Raw genomic sequence first — 18213 nt, forward strand, 5'->3', positions numbered from 1 at the left:
TTTTTTTAAGATGATGGATTCCATATCAACACCATTTTCACTAAAGGACCAGCTAGACATCATAACAAGTCTTTTAATAAAAATTCTGCAAATGATAGGACAAGGCATTCTGGAGCATTAGCAATAACAAGATTTTGAAAACTGCCCCTGTGGTGGCCATACTGGATGTCTACAGAGAACCAATTTCATTTAGTACCAACTAGATTGTGGGATGAATGAGTGTGTGTGTGTGGACAGAGAGATGATGGACGATGGACAACAGACCATCCCATAAGCTATATTGGTCTAGCACCAGTAGAGCTAAAAGTAGCAAAGTGATTACTAGTAAGGTGACACCAAGTCTAAATGGAAGACCCCTTTCTTTTTCTACAACCCAATATTACAAACAAATGGAAGATACAATCTTATAATGTGTATGAGATTTATATAACTGTCAACTTTAAAGCTAAGGACCACTGACCCCTTGCCCATTTGCAGGTATATATGACTACATAAAATGTAAATTATAAAGCTAAGGACCATTGACCCCTTGTCCATTTGCAGGTAAATATGTCTACATAAAATGTAAATTATAAAGTTAAAGACCACTGACCCCTTGTCCATTTGCAGGTAAATATGACTACATAAAATGTAAATTATAAAGCTAAGGACCACTGACCCCTTGTCCATTTGCAAGTAAATATGACTACATGAAATGTAAGTTATAAAGTTAAAGACCACTGACCCCTTGTCCATTTGCAGGTAAATATGACTACATAAAATGTAAATGATAAAGTTAAAGACCACTGACCCCTTGTCCATTTGCAGGTAAATATGACTACATAAAATGTAAATTTTAAAGTTAAAGACCACTGACCCCTTGTCCATTTGCTGGTATATATGACTACATAAAATGTAAATTATAAAGCTAAGGACCACTGACCCCTTACCCATTTGCAGGTAAATATGACTACATAAAATGTAAATTATAAAGTTAAGGACCACTGACCCCTTGCCCATTTGCAGGTAAATATGACTACACAAAATGTAAATTATAAAGCTAAGGACCACTGACCCCTTACCCATTTGCAGGTAAATATGACTACATAAAATGTAAATTATAAAGCTAAGGACCACTGACCCCTTACCCATTTGCAGGTAAATATGACTACACAAAATGTAAATTATAAAGCTAAGGACTGCTGACCTCTTTCCCATTTGCAGGTAAATATGACTAATAAAATGTAAATTATAAAGTTAAGGACTACTGACCCCTTGCCCATTTGCAGGTAAATATGACTAATAAAATGTAAATTATAAAGTTAAGGACCACTGACCCCTTACCCATTTGCAGGTAAATATGACTACATAAAATGTAAATTATAAAGCTAAGGACCACTGACCCCTTACCCATTTGCAGGTAAATATGACTATATAAAATGTAAATTATAAAGCTAAGGACCACTGACCCCTTACCCATTTGCAGGTAAATATGACTACATAAAATGTAAATTATAAAGCTAAGGACCACTGACCCCTTACCCATTTGCAGGTAAATATGACTATATAAAATGTAAATTATAAAGCTAAAGACCACTGACCCCTTACCCATTTGCAGGTAAATATGACTACACAAAATGTAAATTATAAAGCTAAGGACCACTGACCCCTTACCCATTTGCAGGTAAATATGACTACATAAATATAGATTATAAAGCTAAGGACCACTGACCTCTTTCCCATTTGCAGGTAAATATGACTACATAAAATGTAAATTATAAAGCTAAGGACCACTGACCCCTTGCCCATTGACAGGTAAATATGACTACATAAATATAGATTATAAAGCTAAGGACCACTGACCTCTTTCCCATTTGCAAGTAAATATGACTACACAAAATGTAAATTATAAAGCTAAGGACCACTGACCCCTTGCCCATTTGCAAGTAAATATGACTACATAAAATGTAAATTATAAAGCTAAGGACCACTGACCCCTTACCCATTTGCAGGTAAATATGACTACATAAATATAGATTATAAAGCTAAGGACCACTGACCTCTTTCCCATTTGCAGGTAAATATGACTACATAAAATGTAAATTATAAAGCTAAGGACCACTTACCCCTTACCCATTTGCAGGTAAATATGACTACATAAAATGTAAATTATAAAGCTAAGGACCACTGACCTCTTACCCATTTACAGGTAAATGTGACTACATAAAATATAAATAATGAAGCTAAGAATCACTGATAACTTTCCTATGGGAGGTAAATCTAACTACATACATGTCAATTATAAAGCTAAGTACAAATGACCCCTTTGCAATAAGAAGTGAATCTAGCTATATACATGTAAATTATAAAGCTAAGTACAAATGCCCCCCATTGCAAAAGGAGGTGAATCTAACTATATATACATCAATTATAAAGCTAAGTACAAATGACCTCTTTGCAATAGGAAGTGAATCTAGCTATACACATGTCAATTATAAAGCTAAGTACAAATGACCCCATTGCAACAGTACGTGAATTGAACTAAATACATGTCAATTATAAAACTAAGGACCACTGACCACTTTCATGGGAGGTAATTCTGACTATATATATCTGTCAATTATAAATCTAAAGATCACTGACCCCTTTTCCATGGGCATTGAATCTGATTTGTTATGTGTATCTATATTGTGTGTTTAACTTTTGTGCATGATTGTGGATAGTAAAAATCATTCATAAACAAATATTACATAGCTACTTTTTGTCCATGACTATATATTGCCAGTGCCCTTATGATACAGCAAGACTGTTGACATATCAGCACATTCAAAGCTATTGGTACATTGGCACATTCAAGATCTGGACTTCATTCAGAACACTCTAATCTTTTTTACTTATAACAGAACTTTTAGGATCCTTTTAGATTTAATTTACAATACAGTAAGTTCCTCATATAATTTTCATTTTATAAATTAAGTTTCACAAACTTACTGTATTTTACTTCTTTCTTTTACTTTGTTTAAAACCACAGTGAAATGACAGACTACATACATGTCAATTACTAAAGCGCTCTCCATTATGGATCATTGCCATCTCACCTCTATTTGCTTGGGTTCGAGTCTCTGATTTGGCCAATGTGAGTATGTGAGAAAGCTTGCCAGTAGCTTCTTGTGGGTCGGTGGTTCTTTCTGGGGGTTTTCCGGGTTCTTCCTCCACCAATAATACTGGCTGCCATGTATAGCCTATTGTGTGCTGAAAAATGGCGTTAAACCCGACAAAACAACAACAACATGTCAATTATAAAGCTATTGATCACTGACCCTTTTCTGAGGTGAATCAGATTATTTACTGTAAATTATAAAATTAAGGACCACTGACTTCTTTCCCATGGGAAATGAATCTGACTGTACCTGTTGATTATAAAGCAAAGGACCACTGACCCTTTTCCCACGGGAGGTGAATCTGACTATATACAAGTCAATTATAAAGCTAAGGACCAATGATCCCTTTCCCAAGGGAGTTGAATCTCATTATATACCTGTCAGTAATAAACCTAAGGACCCATGATCCCTTTCCCACGGGAGGTGAATCTGACTATATACAAGTCAATTATAAAGCTAAGGACCAATGATCCCTTTCCCAAGGAAGTTGAATCTCATTATATACCTGTCAGTAATAAACCTAAGGACCCATGATCCCTTTCCCACGGGAGGTGAATCTGACTATATACATGTCAGTTATAAAGCTAAGGATCAATGATCCCTTTCCCAAGGGAGTTGAATCTCATTATATACCTGTCAGTAATAAACCTAAGGACCCATGATCCCTTTCCCATGGGAGGTGAATCTGACTATATACATGTCAGTTATAAAGCTAAGGACCAATGATCGCCTTTCCCAAGGGAGTTGAATCTCATTATATACCTGTCAGTAATAAACCTAAGGACCCATGATCCCTTTCCCACGGGAGATGAATCTGACTATATACATGTCAGTTATAAAGCTTAGGACCAATGATCCCTTTCCCAAGGGAGTTGAATCTCATTATATACCTGTCAGTAATAAACCTAAGGACCGATGATCCCTTTCCCACGGGAGGTGAATCTGACTATATACATGTCAGTTATAAAGCTTAGGACCTATGATCCCTTTCCCAAGGGAGTTGAATCTCATTATATACCTGTCAGTAATAAACCTAAGGACCGATGATCCCTTTCCCACGGGAGGTGAATCTGACTATATACATGTCAGTTATAAAGCTAAGGACCAATGATCCCTTTCCCAAGGGAGTTGAATCTCATTATATACCTGTCAGTAATAAACCTAAGGACCCATGATCCCTTTCCCACGGGAGGTGAATCTGACTATATACATGTCAGTTATAAAGCTAAGGATCAATGATCCCTTTCCCAAGGGAGTTGAATCTCATTATATACCTGTTAGTAATAAACCTAAGGACCCCTGATCCCTTTCCAATGGGAGGTGAATCTGACTATAACTGAAAATACCTATAGCACTTGTGCCGAAACAAAGCAAAAATGATCCACACACCTGTCTGACAACTGCTGACAGCAACTGTTCCTGAAGACCCTCAAATGTAACAGTAAAGTTGACAATATTGGCCTGTATAAAGACTGCTGGCAGGTAATGAGGATTTGACATTGAGGTGGTCATGTACAACCTGGAAAACAAAATGTTAAAATCAGCATATTTTTCACATAAAATCTGCATCTTTGTACATGTTAATAAATCTGTTCATCAATCAGTCGAACCATCTTTTGATCTATATTCTTGCCTATACATTCATCTATCTATTAATCAAGCAATCTACTTGTCTATCCATCTATCTCCTTTCAATCCATCCATACACATATATATAATAGAAACACTGTAAACAGATAAGTTGATATTGGTAGTAGATGTATTTATTTGGTAAAATAATCATGTACCAGTAATAAATAACAAATCTGAAACATACGTAAGTATAAAAGGCACATATGATGTATACAATTTTTTACATACATATTAAACACATAAGACAATTAAAAGAACTTGAAGATTAGCATATGGAAAGATAAAAATAATATATGAGGTGCGAACTGTTTGAAGGAACACCTCTAGTTAAAGGAAATCTGTCAATAAAGAATGCATACCAGTATTCTGAATACAACGGGCTCATGGACAATTCATCCAAATAAAGAACACTTGCAGAATTCTCTGTAGGGGTTTGACACTGGGAGTTCTGGACCCTCATTGTCATAAGAAATTGGGAGCTCTGAGAGGGAAATTTTAGATCCAGGTGAAAAAAGAGACAGCTCAAGAGCAAGTATAAAATCTGTTCATTCAGCAAAATCAATAACTTTGCCCTAATTAATCATACTAACAATAATCATTACTGTCTTTCCAAATTCTGTATTTCTGCGAATTCTTTGTTTTTCTTTGCCTGGTGGAGAAGACAGGATTCATGGTTTAAAAAATGTGATGGTCCAAAGCTAGTTATCAAATGTCTGCATGATGATCTTATAGTCTTAAAAGATTGGTAGTCCATGATTAGCATTTAAAGATTCATGATGGATATCATGTTTGCTAAGCCCAGGTATTAAGACATGTATAATCAATCCATGACATGTATATTCAATTCATGCCATGTATAATAAATCCATGACATGTATAATCAATCTGAACAAAATGGCTACCATATTATGAGACTCTTAACCAGCTCCTGAAACACTCGGAAATACATCTGAACAGAAGAAAATATACTAGTTCTAAGTCCTACCAGCAACTAATATAGGTTGTGCATAAAGTATCAGGGTAACCTAGCAACCTCAGTCTGTGGATATAAGAACAGATTTGCATGTTTGCATGTTCAGACAAAAAGAAGAGTAAAACAAATATGGCGACTTCTTCAGTGTCTCAGTGGATCTACTCATATTTCAAATCAGATTCATCAGATTCATTTTCAGCATTTACCCAAGATGATTTCTTAAATGATATAAAGAATATAGTCACACTCAATACTGAAGAGAAATATTCACCTGAAATGGATTCAAACTACCAAGATTGTGTAACACCAAAATCCAACATGGCTGACTCCTCCTCTTCAGTCTAAAGCTTTCTTAAAATCCAACACAGAATGCAGAGTATAACAATCACAGCTGACTCAAAAAAAATCCAACAACCAAGGGATTCTTGGATGAGAATCTACACTTCCAACAGGGACACTCACATCATGGACGGATCTATAAATCTTCCAATCAGTCTACAATATAGCTGATGTCAACACTGCCTTAGACAAATGGTATCAGATGTTCCATGCAGCCTTCGACAATCATGCCCCAATTAAAATAAAAAAGGGTTAAACACCAAATTACACCCAAGTGGATTACCCTTGAGATCAATGAGGCCAGGCACCTAAGAGATAATTTCCACAAGAAAAAAAAAATGAAAAGCTATAGAAAGTGGAGGAATAGAACTAAGCACCTAATAGATAAGGCAAAAGAGAACTACTATAAACAGGCTATTGATGAAAGTAAGAGTACCAAGACATTGTGGAAGCATCTAAAAGAGCTGAACCCACCCAGTAACAGTTGTCTTCCCTCTCAACTTAAGCAAAATGAGGATATAGCAACAGCTGTACAAGACATTTGTGGAAATGTTCAACAATTTCCTCATAAGCATCTCCAGTAACAGTATTCAGAACCAGACTAATATCCCAATTGAACTTGATGCTCTTCTATTATTTAAAAGAGCTAAGATTCCTGATGATAATTATTTTTCAATAGCTAATGTTAGTAAGCTGATGTTTTTAATATGCTAATTAAGGTGCATAAATCCTCTGGATTGGATGGTATTGGTCAATGAATTCCTAAGATTGCTGCATTAGTAATAACAAAGTCATTAATGCATATAAAAAACTTAAGTATAATGAGTAGTAATTCTCCAGAAACATTGAAATGTGCAAAGGTTACACCTATCTTTAAGAAAGGAGAAAAGAAGGATCCAGGAAATTACAGACTAATATCAATTCTACCTGTATTGTCAAAATTATTTGAAAAGTATGTAGAAAGTACCACTTGTGCCAAACAGCTACCAAATGAATTGATCATTGGCTGAAGGAAATGGATAATGGACATATGACTGGGATTGTTTTCCTTGACTTCAAGAAAGCCTTTGATCTTGTTGTTCATGAAATTCTGCTGCAAAAGTTTAACTGTTACAGGTTTGACAATCCTTCTTTAAACTGGTTTAGATCATACCTAAACCAAAGGTCTCAACAAGTAAGCATTGGTAACATTAGCTCTCAAACTCAAACTTCTCATTCAGGGATCCCTCAAGGCTCAGTTTTAGGCCCTCTCCTCTTCCTTATCTATATGAATGATCTACCATTAAATAATGAATCCACAAATACAGATTTGTTTGCAGATGATGCAACCTTGTAAACATCTAGTTCTGATACTGAAGTTATTCAAATGAGATTAAACTCAGACCTTAGAATCCAAAACTGGGCACAACAAAATAAGATGGTAATTAATAAAGGAAAAACAAAATGTATGATTTTGGTGACATCACAAAAGTTACACAAGTCAAGGAACCCAGAACTAACTCTTGCAATAAATAATCATCCATTAGAAAGTGTCAAACATGAAAAGCTTGTAGGTGTGTCTGTAGATAATAATTTATAATGGACTGACCATACTGATAAGCTTTGTCAAAAACTGTCATCCAAAATTGCCCTACTCAGCAGAATCAAGAAATATTTACGTATGGAAACTCACAATCTTTACTACAAGTCATATATTCTTCCAACAACAGATTACTGTTCAAATGTATAGGGAAACTGGGCTAAATATGAGCTTGACAGGAATTATAGACTTCAGAAACGAGCAGCATGCGTAATTTTAGATGCATCTATTGATCATCCCACAAAAGCATTGTGACACAGAACTCAAATGGTTCACAATATATGACTGGATAGATTTTCATAAGGCAGTTCTTTTATATAAATGTCTACATGGAACTGCATCAGAGTATCTTCAGGACTTATTCAGGCCTTTTTCAACACAATACCAGTTGGATCAATATCACATGGAAAAACCTTCTAGCAACAAAACCAAGAACAGAGCAATTTAAAAAGAGCTTCCAATACTCTGGTACATTTCTGTGGAAAAAGTTTCCACTACATGTAAAATCTGCTGAAAATATTAGAGTATTTAAGAAGAGATATCATGAGCATATATGTGTTTCTAATTGATAATCAAATTTAGTATTTTAATACTAAGCATGTTAAAATAAACAGTAATTATTGCTATCTTCATATAATGTGCATTGTTATCCTTCCATAAGAGAGCCTCATGGTAGAATAGTCCTTGACTACTTTGTCACCCTCTCTACATAAAGGATCATTATTATAATTATTATTATTATTATTATTATCATTGCTTGCGGCCATGTGTTTGATGTCTAAACATTGCCGTGGGCTAGAGTTAATCTCTTATGCAAGGTTATCGTGACCCACCATATAGTGGAATCCTGAACTGACAGGCAATAGATTGTGTCAACTGGACAAAGGCTTGCTGTATCACACCTACATGTTAAAGGTTTGTTCAGAGATCAGAGGAAACACGCGGTGTGAACGGGGCATGTTCTCATCCATCCGAACGTGGACATACAGCAAGAAGGACACTGTCTGCTAAGTTTGATTGGATCAGTTCACTGCCATATTTAATTGGAATTGAAATAGAGGGTGTGATTAAAAATTAGATCTAAATTATAACTTCATAACTCTAAGCAAAAGGTCAGTAGTTCTCCTGGGAGGGTTGCTGAGGAAATAGGATTACTCTGAGAAAGCCACTCATAATTTAGCGGTAAAACTTAGAAACACATTCTAAGGAAAGACAAAGCTTCAAAAAGGAAGTTTTTACAGGACAGAACTTCCAGTCCAGTTGAGTCCCGAAATGGAGACGGAAGTGAGACTAGCGGAGCAGCTGGAGCCTACCAAAGTCTAGTCGGTGGAGAGAAGGTGCATAGAAGTCAAGGAGGAGAAGGAATTTGGAGAAAGTCAGGAGGTAGAGGAGAAGAAATTGGGGGGAATAGGAGAGAAGAATACACAGATGAGTAGAATACAAGGACAGGTGGAAATCTATCTTACACTACTAATCAAGTGATGCAATAGGCTATCGCAGGGTTGAGCGGAAGGAGAGTACTTGGGAAATTTTAAGCATTTGACCAGTGAAGTGTTACAAATTGCTATTCATTGAATTTCACTTTTTTTGTATATTCAATCATTTAACTGTCAGCATTGCTGACTGGGGGCCCAGAGCTTTACATCTATCTTTCACTAATTTTTAAATAACTTCCAACCAAAATTGAGCCTGGGTACAACTTCTATAATAATTTAAATAAAACTGAGAGCACCCCACCCCAACCACAACAACCCTCACAGTGACGGCATCATCCAGGATCTGAATTAGACATAAATATTATCTTTACGACCTAAAGTATTATTTGTTAAGAAGTATTAGTGAACAGTTGTAAGATATTTTCCATCCTGTGTATTTTGAATTTTTATGATTACAACTAGTGTATGTTATATTTTGATATTTGCTTGCTTGGTAGGTTTCAGTTACTTTCAGCAATTGTGAAGCAAATATCAGGCAAAATATCTTACCTGAGCGAAGTTAGTTATTGTCACCATGTAAGTATTGGGTTAGGAATGTGTAACATCTTTCAAATGGCTCCTGAAAGACAGATGATTAAAGAGTATCGCGCCATGGGCTTGAAGGATCTAGGGTACAAAGGAGATTCGTAGAGGAGAGAATCAAAGAATGGAAGGCTGGAAAAGCAGCCAACAAAGAGCTGGAGCTGGCCAGGATAGCAGTGACCATGAAAGAAACCTCACTCATGCTCTCAAAATGGAGAAATTAAAGGTAGAAGCTAGGACTGCTGATAGGGACAGCTCCAATGTGAGTTCTGGAGGAAGCATATGACTGATTATTGACCATCGAATTGTAAAGATAAGTATGCCGCAATTCAATGACAAAAAAAAGAGTCCATTGATGATTTCCTCATGCAATTTGAGAAACTCGCATGCATTCATAAAATTCCCGAGCAACATTGGGTGATTAACATCTTGGCCTTTTTGCAAGGTGCAGCTCACAAAGTTTACCGTAACTTAGCTGCAGAAAGAGCTGATGACTACAATGCACTCAAGAAGGCCCTTCTTTGCCAACATTGGCTGACCCATGAAACAAACCGTAAACTTTTTCGGGACTCGACGAAAAAGGCAACGGAAACCCACTCTCAATTCCACACAACTGTTTGAGGGTTATTTGAAAAGTGGATAAAGATGGCAGAAGTTGAATAATCATAAGACAGGTTACACGTGGTTATACTCGAGGAATATGTCCTAAATACTTACCATCGCAAATTGACAGTATGCCTAGCAGAGATAGAGCACCAGAGTCTCAAAGAGATCACCAGTATGGCTGAGAGATACGAGCAGGCACACTCAAAGAGTGGAGTTTCCGGGGGTATGGATTGACCCTGACCCACTGAGTCATGTTGTGTGGTTGAGGGAGAGTCAGATGTCCATAACTGTCGGGGCAACGGGAAGGGCAGTGGGGGATCTACAGGTAAGAATGCCACCCACAGACCTGGACAGGCCTCACCCATGAAAAAAGGCCTTGCAGGACAGCTCAGAGCTTTACATCTATCTTTCACTAATTTAACTTCCAACCAAAATTGAGCCTGGGTGGGTCTTCAATAATAACTTAAATAAAATATTGGGAGCACCCCACCCCAACCATACCAACCATCGCAATGGACTTACAGAAAGCTCCACACCTGCCTAAAGAGACAACGCCCTTTATATGTCGGATTCACTGAATATTTTATTTATACGAGTATATCTAAATGGACAACATTTATAAACCCTTTATTTTGACAAATAGGTCTACTTTCATATTCAACCTCATTATGAAGGAAATTTGTCATTAAAGGACAATCTGTGTCTTTCTGATTGCCCCTCATAGAAAGGTTTCACTATATACATGCATAAACTGCTATATATGTACACATACCACCAATAAAGTGAAATATTCGGTAAAGTATCTTAATGTTTAATATTGCTGACTAGTGAGTGGATTAGTGTGGAGACTTTGACTTTATGGTGACTAGTGAGTGGATTAGTGTGGAGACTTTGACTTTATGGTGACTAGTGAGTGGATTAGTGTGGAGACTTTAACTTTATGGTGACTAGTGAGTGGATTAGTGTGGAGACTTTGACTTTATGATGACTAGTGAGTGGATTAGTGTGGAGACTTTGACTTTATGGTGACTAGTGAATGGATTAGTGTGGAGACTTTAACTTTATGGTGACTAGTGAGTGGATTAGTGTGGAGACTTTGACTTTATGGTGACTAGTAAGTGGATTAGTGTGGAGACTTTGACTTTATGGTGACTAGTGAGTGGATTAGTGTGGAGACTTTGACTTTATGGTGACTAGTGAATGGATTAGTGTGGAGACTTTAACTTTATGGTGACTAGTGAGTGGATTAGTGTGGAGACTTTGACTTTATGGTGACTAGTAAGTGGATTAGTGTGGAGACTTTGACTTTATGGTGACTAGTGAGTGGATTAGTGTGGAGACTTTAACTTTATGGTGACTAGTGAGTGGATTAGTGTGGAGACTTTGACTTTATGGTGACTAGTGAGTGGATTAGTGTGGAGACTTTAACTTCCTGGTGCAGCAAGCCATGGTAACTAAATACAAGAAAACCATGTCTGGTATTAATCTATGCAGATAGTGATCTGCTTCATCTTTTTATCAAAGCACTCTGCAACCACCAGATGTCAAGGACTCTTGAAGGTCCTCAACCAGCTTCTGTGTAAATGTCAAAGCTAAGGAGTGTTCATCTTATCAATGAGACTAATATATCTGCCTGCCCACCACTGAAGAATATTATTGTATGAATTCATGTATAACACATGCCCAGTCAGAAGCATCACAGACATAGATCTGAAGTACTCCTTTAGCACCAAGTCATTCATAGAACTTTAGGTCCTGACGTGCTGGCACATAATGCAGATCTGGACCTATTATGCATGGGGAAATACAGTTTTACGGTGTTCTCTGCAAAAAAGACACACATAAAATAATGAAGCCATAGATACAAAATGAAAGGATAAAACAGTAGGTCAGAAGCCAATCACAATCTCTGAAGAATCATTTAAAACTGATAGACAAGGGGAAGTAAAAACAGACACTTCGGAATCAATTCACAAAGGTAGGCAACAAAAGAGCTAAACTCATGCTTTCTGTCAAGCCCACATTAGTGGCAGGTGAGACATAGAAGTCATTTATCAGGTGGTGGTGGTAGTGTAACAATTTTATATGATTTTTGTTAAAGAATTTTATTTGCATATACTTTCAGGTCATTTTATTATATGACATGCTTTATCAACCCATCAACTTTACAGCAATGGTCACATTCACTGACAATTTGTATTTAAATCTGAGCTCAAATTTATTTTTCATTTCCTTTGCTAATCATTTGATGGATTTTCTTCATACTTATGTTAAATCTTTATGAAACTAAGACAATTCATGCCATGGCTAGTGTGACTAACCTTTTGACCTTGGGGACAAGGTCACACATTTTAAAATGATGTTTTAATCATGGTTTTGACATGAAGGTCATCGCCTTGATGTCACTGAATATCAACTGAAAGAAAGCTCAAAGGCACAAAACCTACCAAACAACTTTCACAAGCAAATATTTCTTTCATAAAATATGCAGTCACAAAATATATTTAGTAAACACAGACTGCCATTCAGTTTGCATTTAATAAATACAAATCACTACTACTTATACTGTATCTGGACTAATCTAACTGGTAATATGTAGTCTGATAGAAGGTCAGGAGGTAGGTACATATATAGGTATGTATGTACATGTATGTCAAGATATATGTGGAAGGCCAGTAACCAGGCTTTGATTGTATGGATTATATGTAGTTTAACTGTACATAAGCACATTAATAGGCCATATTGCCATTAGCAAGTGAAAATAAAGTAAAAGGAATTAACATGAGGAAATATCAAAATGTGACCAGAAACAAATGCAAAGTTCATATGTATATAATTTGTTACACTTTACACCTAAGACACAAGCTTATATATAATGAAATGATGGGGTTATTAATTTATGAATAATTTTATGTACATTTACATTGTTCAAAAGATCTTATAAATTTGTGATGGCATTATAAAATCACTGACATATAGTTTCCAAGTTTACACATTTGATAACAAAGTGTTTAAATGTCAGTTTTACTTTACAAGGCACAAACTGAGGTTGAAGTTGACCTTTAAGTATTTGCAAATCAAGTGCATATGCCCTATTTGAGAGTGAGGTAGGTGGTGGTATGCAGTATTAATGATATACTGGTTTGCCACAATATTCTTCTTGTGGTATGTACCATGATACTTTTCCACTGTACTGGTACTTTGTTAGTTTATATCAGCCAGGAATGTATGCAAATTCCCAAGTAATCTTGTTATGAATTTAATGATATTAAATGCATCTTTTCATCTTTATGACAAGATAATTCCAAAAATTAAACTCTATATACCAAGTTTGATCAAAACCTGTCTGAGACCATGACGCCATAAACTCTATATACTAAGTATGATCAAAATCCAATCAAAAATAGTTTCAACAACTCCAGTGGCCTGAGTGGTTGGAGCATCCACCTCAGATCCAGAAGGTCTTGGGTTAAAAGCCTGGCTGAGCAAAGGAGTTATGAAATGGTACTTGTAGCTGCCTCGCTTGGCACTCAGCATTGAGAGGTTAATGTTATGACTTGTTTGGCCTGGTGTCAGGATAATGTGGCTGGGTGGGACATGCCACATGTCAGTGGCATGATGCCCCAGTGCTAGAAATAATTATAACCTGCAACACTGGAGACATCTTTGCAATATGACTCAAATTGTTAAAGCAATCTTAAAAACACATGCATGTGCGTGCATGCATACACACATACTTACACACATGCGCACACATTAAAGATCAGTAGGATGCACATAAAATCTGGAACTGAAAATATAGCTTCCATAGTGGTAATAATATTAGCCAATCAGATGCAAGATCACTTCATTAATATGCATGAAGCTCCATCATTACTGAATTTGTGTAGCATCTTAATGATATAAGTCTACATTTTCATTTGATTAAATTCAGAATAAAACTTTGGCTTCCAGAGTGGTAACAAGCTCAGCCAATCAGATGCAAGATCACTTCATTAATATGCGTGAAGCTCCATCATTACTGAATTTGTGTAGCATCTTAATGATATAAGCCTACATTTTTCATATGATTAAATTCAGAATAGAACTTTGGCTTCCAGAACAGTATCAAGCTCAGCCAATAAGATGCAAGATCAACACATTAATATATATAGCTCAATATTTAATTTGTCTGAGATCTTGATCATATCAGCCCATATTCCAAAATCAGATCAGAAATATGGCTTACAGAGTGATAACAAGCAATGTCAACAGATGGATGATGTACTGGTGACTGATGCAGGGTCATGCCATAAACTTGCTTGGACTTAACAGCTAGATGAGCTAAAAAAACTTCTTTGGGCGTACAGCTAGGTGATCTAAAATAAACTTCTTTGGGCGTACAGCTAGGCGATCTAACATAAACTTCTTTGGGTGTAAAGCTAGGGGATCTAAAGTAAACTTGTTTGGACGTACAGCTAGGTGATCTAAAATAAACTTGTTTGGTTTTATGGCTAGCTGAGCTAAAATAAACTTCTTTGGACATGCAGCTAGGCGATCTAAAATAAATATGTTTGGACGTACAGCTAGGTGATCGAAAATAAATTTGATTGGACTTAGAGCTAGGTGATCGAAAATAAATTTGGGTGTACAGCTTGGTGATCTAAAATAAACTTTTTGGATGTACAGCTTGGTGATCTAAAATAAATTTGGATGTACAGCTTGGTGATCTAAAATAAACTTTTCTGGATGTACAGCTAGGTGATCTAAAATAAATTTGGATGTACTGCTTGGTGATCTAAAATAAACTTTTCTGGATGTACAGCTTGGTGATCTAAAATAAATTTGGGTGTACAGCTTGGTGATCTAAAATAAACTTTTTGGATGTACAGCTTGGTAAGCTAAAATAAATTTGGGTGTACAGCTTGGTGATCTAAAATAAACTTTTTGGATGTACAGCTTGGTGATCTAAAATAAATTTGAGTGTACAGCTTGGTGATCTAAAATAAACTTTTTGGATGTACAGCTAGGTGATCTAAAATAAATTTGGGTGTACAGCTTGGTGATCTAAAATAAACTTTTTGGATGTACAGCTTGGTGATCTAAAATAAATTTGGATGTACTGCTTGGTGATCTAAAATAAACTTTTCTGGATGTACAGCTAGGTGATCTAAAATAAATTTGGGTGTACAGCTAGGTGATCGAAAATAAATTTGACTGGACGTACAGCTAGGTGACCTAAAATAAACTTTTTTGGCCTTATGGCTAGGTGAGCTAAAACAAACTTAGAAATGTCAGAAAAAGCATTGTCCTGAATGTTGCAAGTAAAAGTAAAGTTCATAACATGTTTAGATCTACCAATAAGTTCTTTAAGAAATATCTTGCCAGTGTGAAGTCAACAATTTTATAGCTAAACTGCAGTTCAGATAGCATCTTTCAACTCCACTGCCAGCTGGAAACACTATCACTGTATCACTGCCTTTTTAAATTTGATTTGAAAGTGGATAAACTAGCAATAGACAAGTTTAGATATTGAGAAAATCAAACCTTATTTAGTTTTACAAATGGTGTGGAAAAAACCCATTTATTTAAAACAACATTCATGGAATAAAAATAAGTCTGAGCAAGACAAAGACACCATAAACAAAGTAAGATTGTTACTAGAGAAGCCGTTTGTGTAGATTTTTATATTGGGGGGCATTTGTGTGGATTTTCACATTGGAGGGGCCATTTGTGTAGATTTCCATACTAGAGGGACATTTGTGTGGAACTCCATGAAAAACGGTGATCAACCTATTTTTAAAAAGAAAATTAAAATAAGACAAACAAAAAGAAAGAAAAATAAAATAAAATAAAATTAAAAAAAAGAGATATTTATATAAATGTGATGCAATTACTTGAAATTCTGGTTGAATTCAATCTCGGTGTCTCCTAGCTTAATAATTAGATGGCCACCACGTCTGAAAGTCTCATGCATTAACACTGGCCTCAGAGCTGGGTCTAAAGACTCCGATACATCCTGAAATGAAAATAAAAGTAATAAATGTGAAAACTATTTTGGAAAAGCTTACTTCAAATACAAGGATTCCATGGAACACTGTATCTTACTAAGGAAGTTAAGTTATCTTCTACTATACAAGGGTTTCATGGATCACTTTATGTTTTGCTGGGCAAGTAAGCTATCTTGTACAATACAAGGGTTTCATGGAACACTATGTCTTGCTGGTCTAGTAAGCTATTTTTTGCTACATAAAGGTTCCATGGAACACTGTGTCTTGCTGGTCTAGTAAGCTATCTTCTAATATACAAGGGTTCCATGGAACACCATGTCTTGCTGGGCAAATAAGATATCTTGTACAATACAAGGGTTCCAAGGAACACTGTGTCTTGCTGGTCTAGTAAACTATTTTTTGCTATATAAAGGTTCCATGGAACACTGTCTGGCTGGTCTAGTAAGCTATTTTTTGCTATGTAAAGGTTCCATGGAACACTTTATGTCCTGCTGGGCAAATAAGTTATCTTCTACTATACAAGGGTTCCATGGAACACTGTGTCTTGCTGGTCTAGTAAGCTATTTTTTGCTATATAAAGGTTCCATGGAACACTGTGACTTGCTGGTCTATTAAGCTATCTTCTACTATACAAGGGTTCCATGAACACCATGTCTTGCTGGGCAAATAAGTTATCTTCTATTATACAAGGGTTCCATGGAACACTGTGTCTTGCTGGTCTAGTAAGCTATTTTTTGCTATGTAAATTAAGGTTCCATGGAACACTTTATGTCTTGCTGGGCAAATAAGTTATCTTCTAATATACAAGGGTTCCAAATGGTTCACAACTTGAAAAGATTTTAAATTTTGTCTCACCTTTTTTGAAGAAACTGCTCATTGTGATGCTGATTTCATCACTAGCATCAGCATTAAGTCAATGTTTAAATTTCCTGTGAGTCATAACTCCAAAAACATCAGAAAATAGTTTTTTTTATGGAACCCTTGTATAGCAGAAGATTGCTTACTTGCCCAGCAAGACATTGTTCCATGGAACCCTTATATAGTAGAAGATAGCTTACTTGCCCAGCAAGACATTGTTCCATGGAACCCTTATAGTAGAAGATAACTTATTTGCCCAGCAAGACATAGTGTTCCATGGAACCCTTGTATAGTAGAAGATAGCTTACTTGCCCAGCAAGACATGGTGTTCCATGGAACCCTTGTATATTAGAAGATAACTTACTTGCCCAGCAAGACATTGTTCCATGGAACCCTTATATAGTAGAAGATAACTTACTTGCCCAACAAGGCAGTGTTCCATGGAACCCTTGTAGAACAGAAGATAGCTTAATTGCCTACTAAGACAGTGTTCCATGGAACCCTTGTGGAACAGAAGATAGCTTACTAGACCAGCAAGACTCAGTGTTCCATGGAACCTTTATATAGCAAAAAATAGCTTACTAGTCCAGCAAGACATAGTGTTCCATGGAACCTTTATATAGCAAAAAATAGCTTATTAAACCGACAGGTTCGATCCAACTGCAAACTGCATAGACCCAGATCTGCCATTGAAAAATGCACTGGCAGATCTGGGCCTATGCTGTTTGTTAGGGTGAGTCAGTAGAACAAAAAGTATAGACACTGATCTTGCAATGCAATATTTGCCGGCAGATCCAAGTCCATGTCGTTTGCAGCTGGACCCGACTATGTCAATAGAGTCCATCTGATTTTGATGTCTTCATTCTGTCATGTGTATTTCTGTGGCAATTAAATTGGGACAAAATTTAAAGGAGAAAGCATGAGTGGACGTAAATTACATCATCTTGGATAATTGTGAAGAGTTTGTGCATATTCAATGAGTCAAAGTTGGGGAGGTCATTAAATTTTCACAATTTCTTGTCTTTTGAGGAATAAACTAGCCTCTTACTGCATAATTCTCAACCATTTTCTTTCACCC

The 18213-nt window shown here is 36.2% G+C and overlaps 1 protein-coding gene across 1 annotated transcript in view; it reads right to left on the reverse strand.

Annotated features, from left to right (window-relative positions):
- Window positions 1-18213, reverse strand: part of LOC149804702 (dynein axonemal heavy chain 6-like) — a 393112-nt gene that overhangs the window by 82080 nt on the left and 292819 nt on the right. Inside the window, exons 66-67 of the mRNA XM_089933221.1 lie at window positions 16164-16285; window positions 4530-4659 (exon numbers count right to left, since the gene is read on the reverse strand). Coding sequence (XP_089789347.1) covers window positions 4530-4659; window positions 16164-16285 — 252 coding nt within the window. The remainder of the gene's footprint in view (window positions 1-4529; window positions 4660-16163; window positions 16286-18213) is intronic.

This window comes from Sinohyriopsis cumingii, chromosome 2 (assembly GCF_028554795.1).
Source record: "Sinohyriopsis cumingii isolate HCF-2022 chromosome 2, ASM2855479v2, whole genome shotgun sequence".
Classification (NCBI taxonomy): Eukaryota; Metazoa; Mollusca; class Bivalvia; order Unionida; family Unionidae; genus Sinohyriopsis; species Sinohyriopsis cumingii.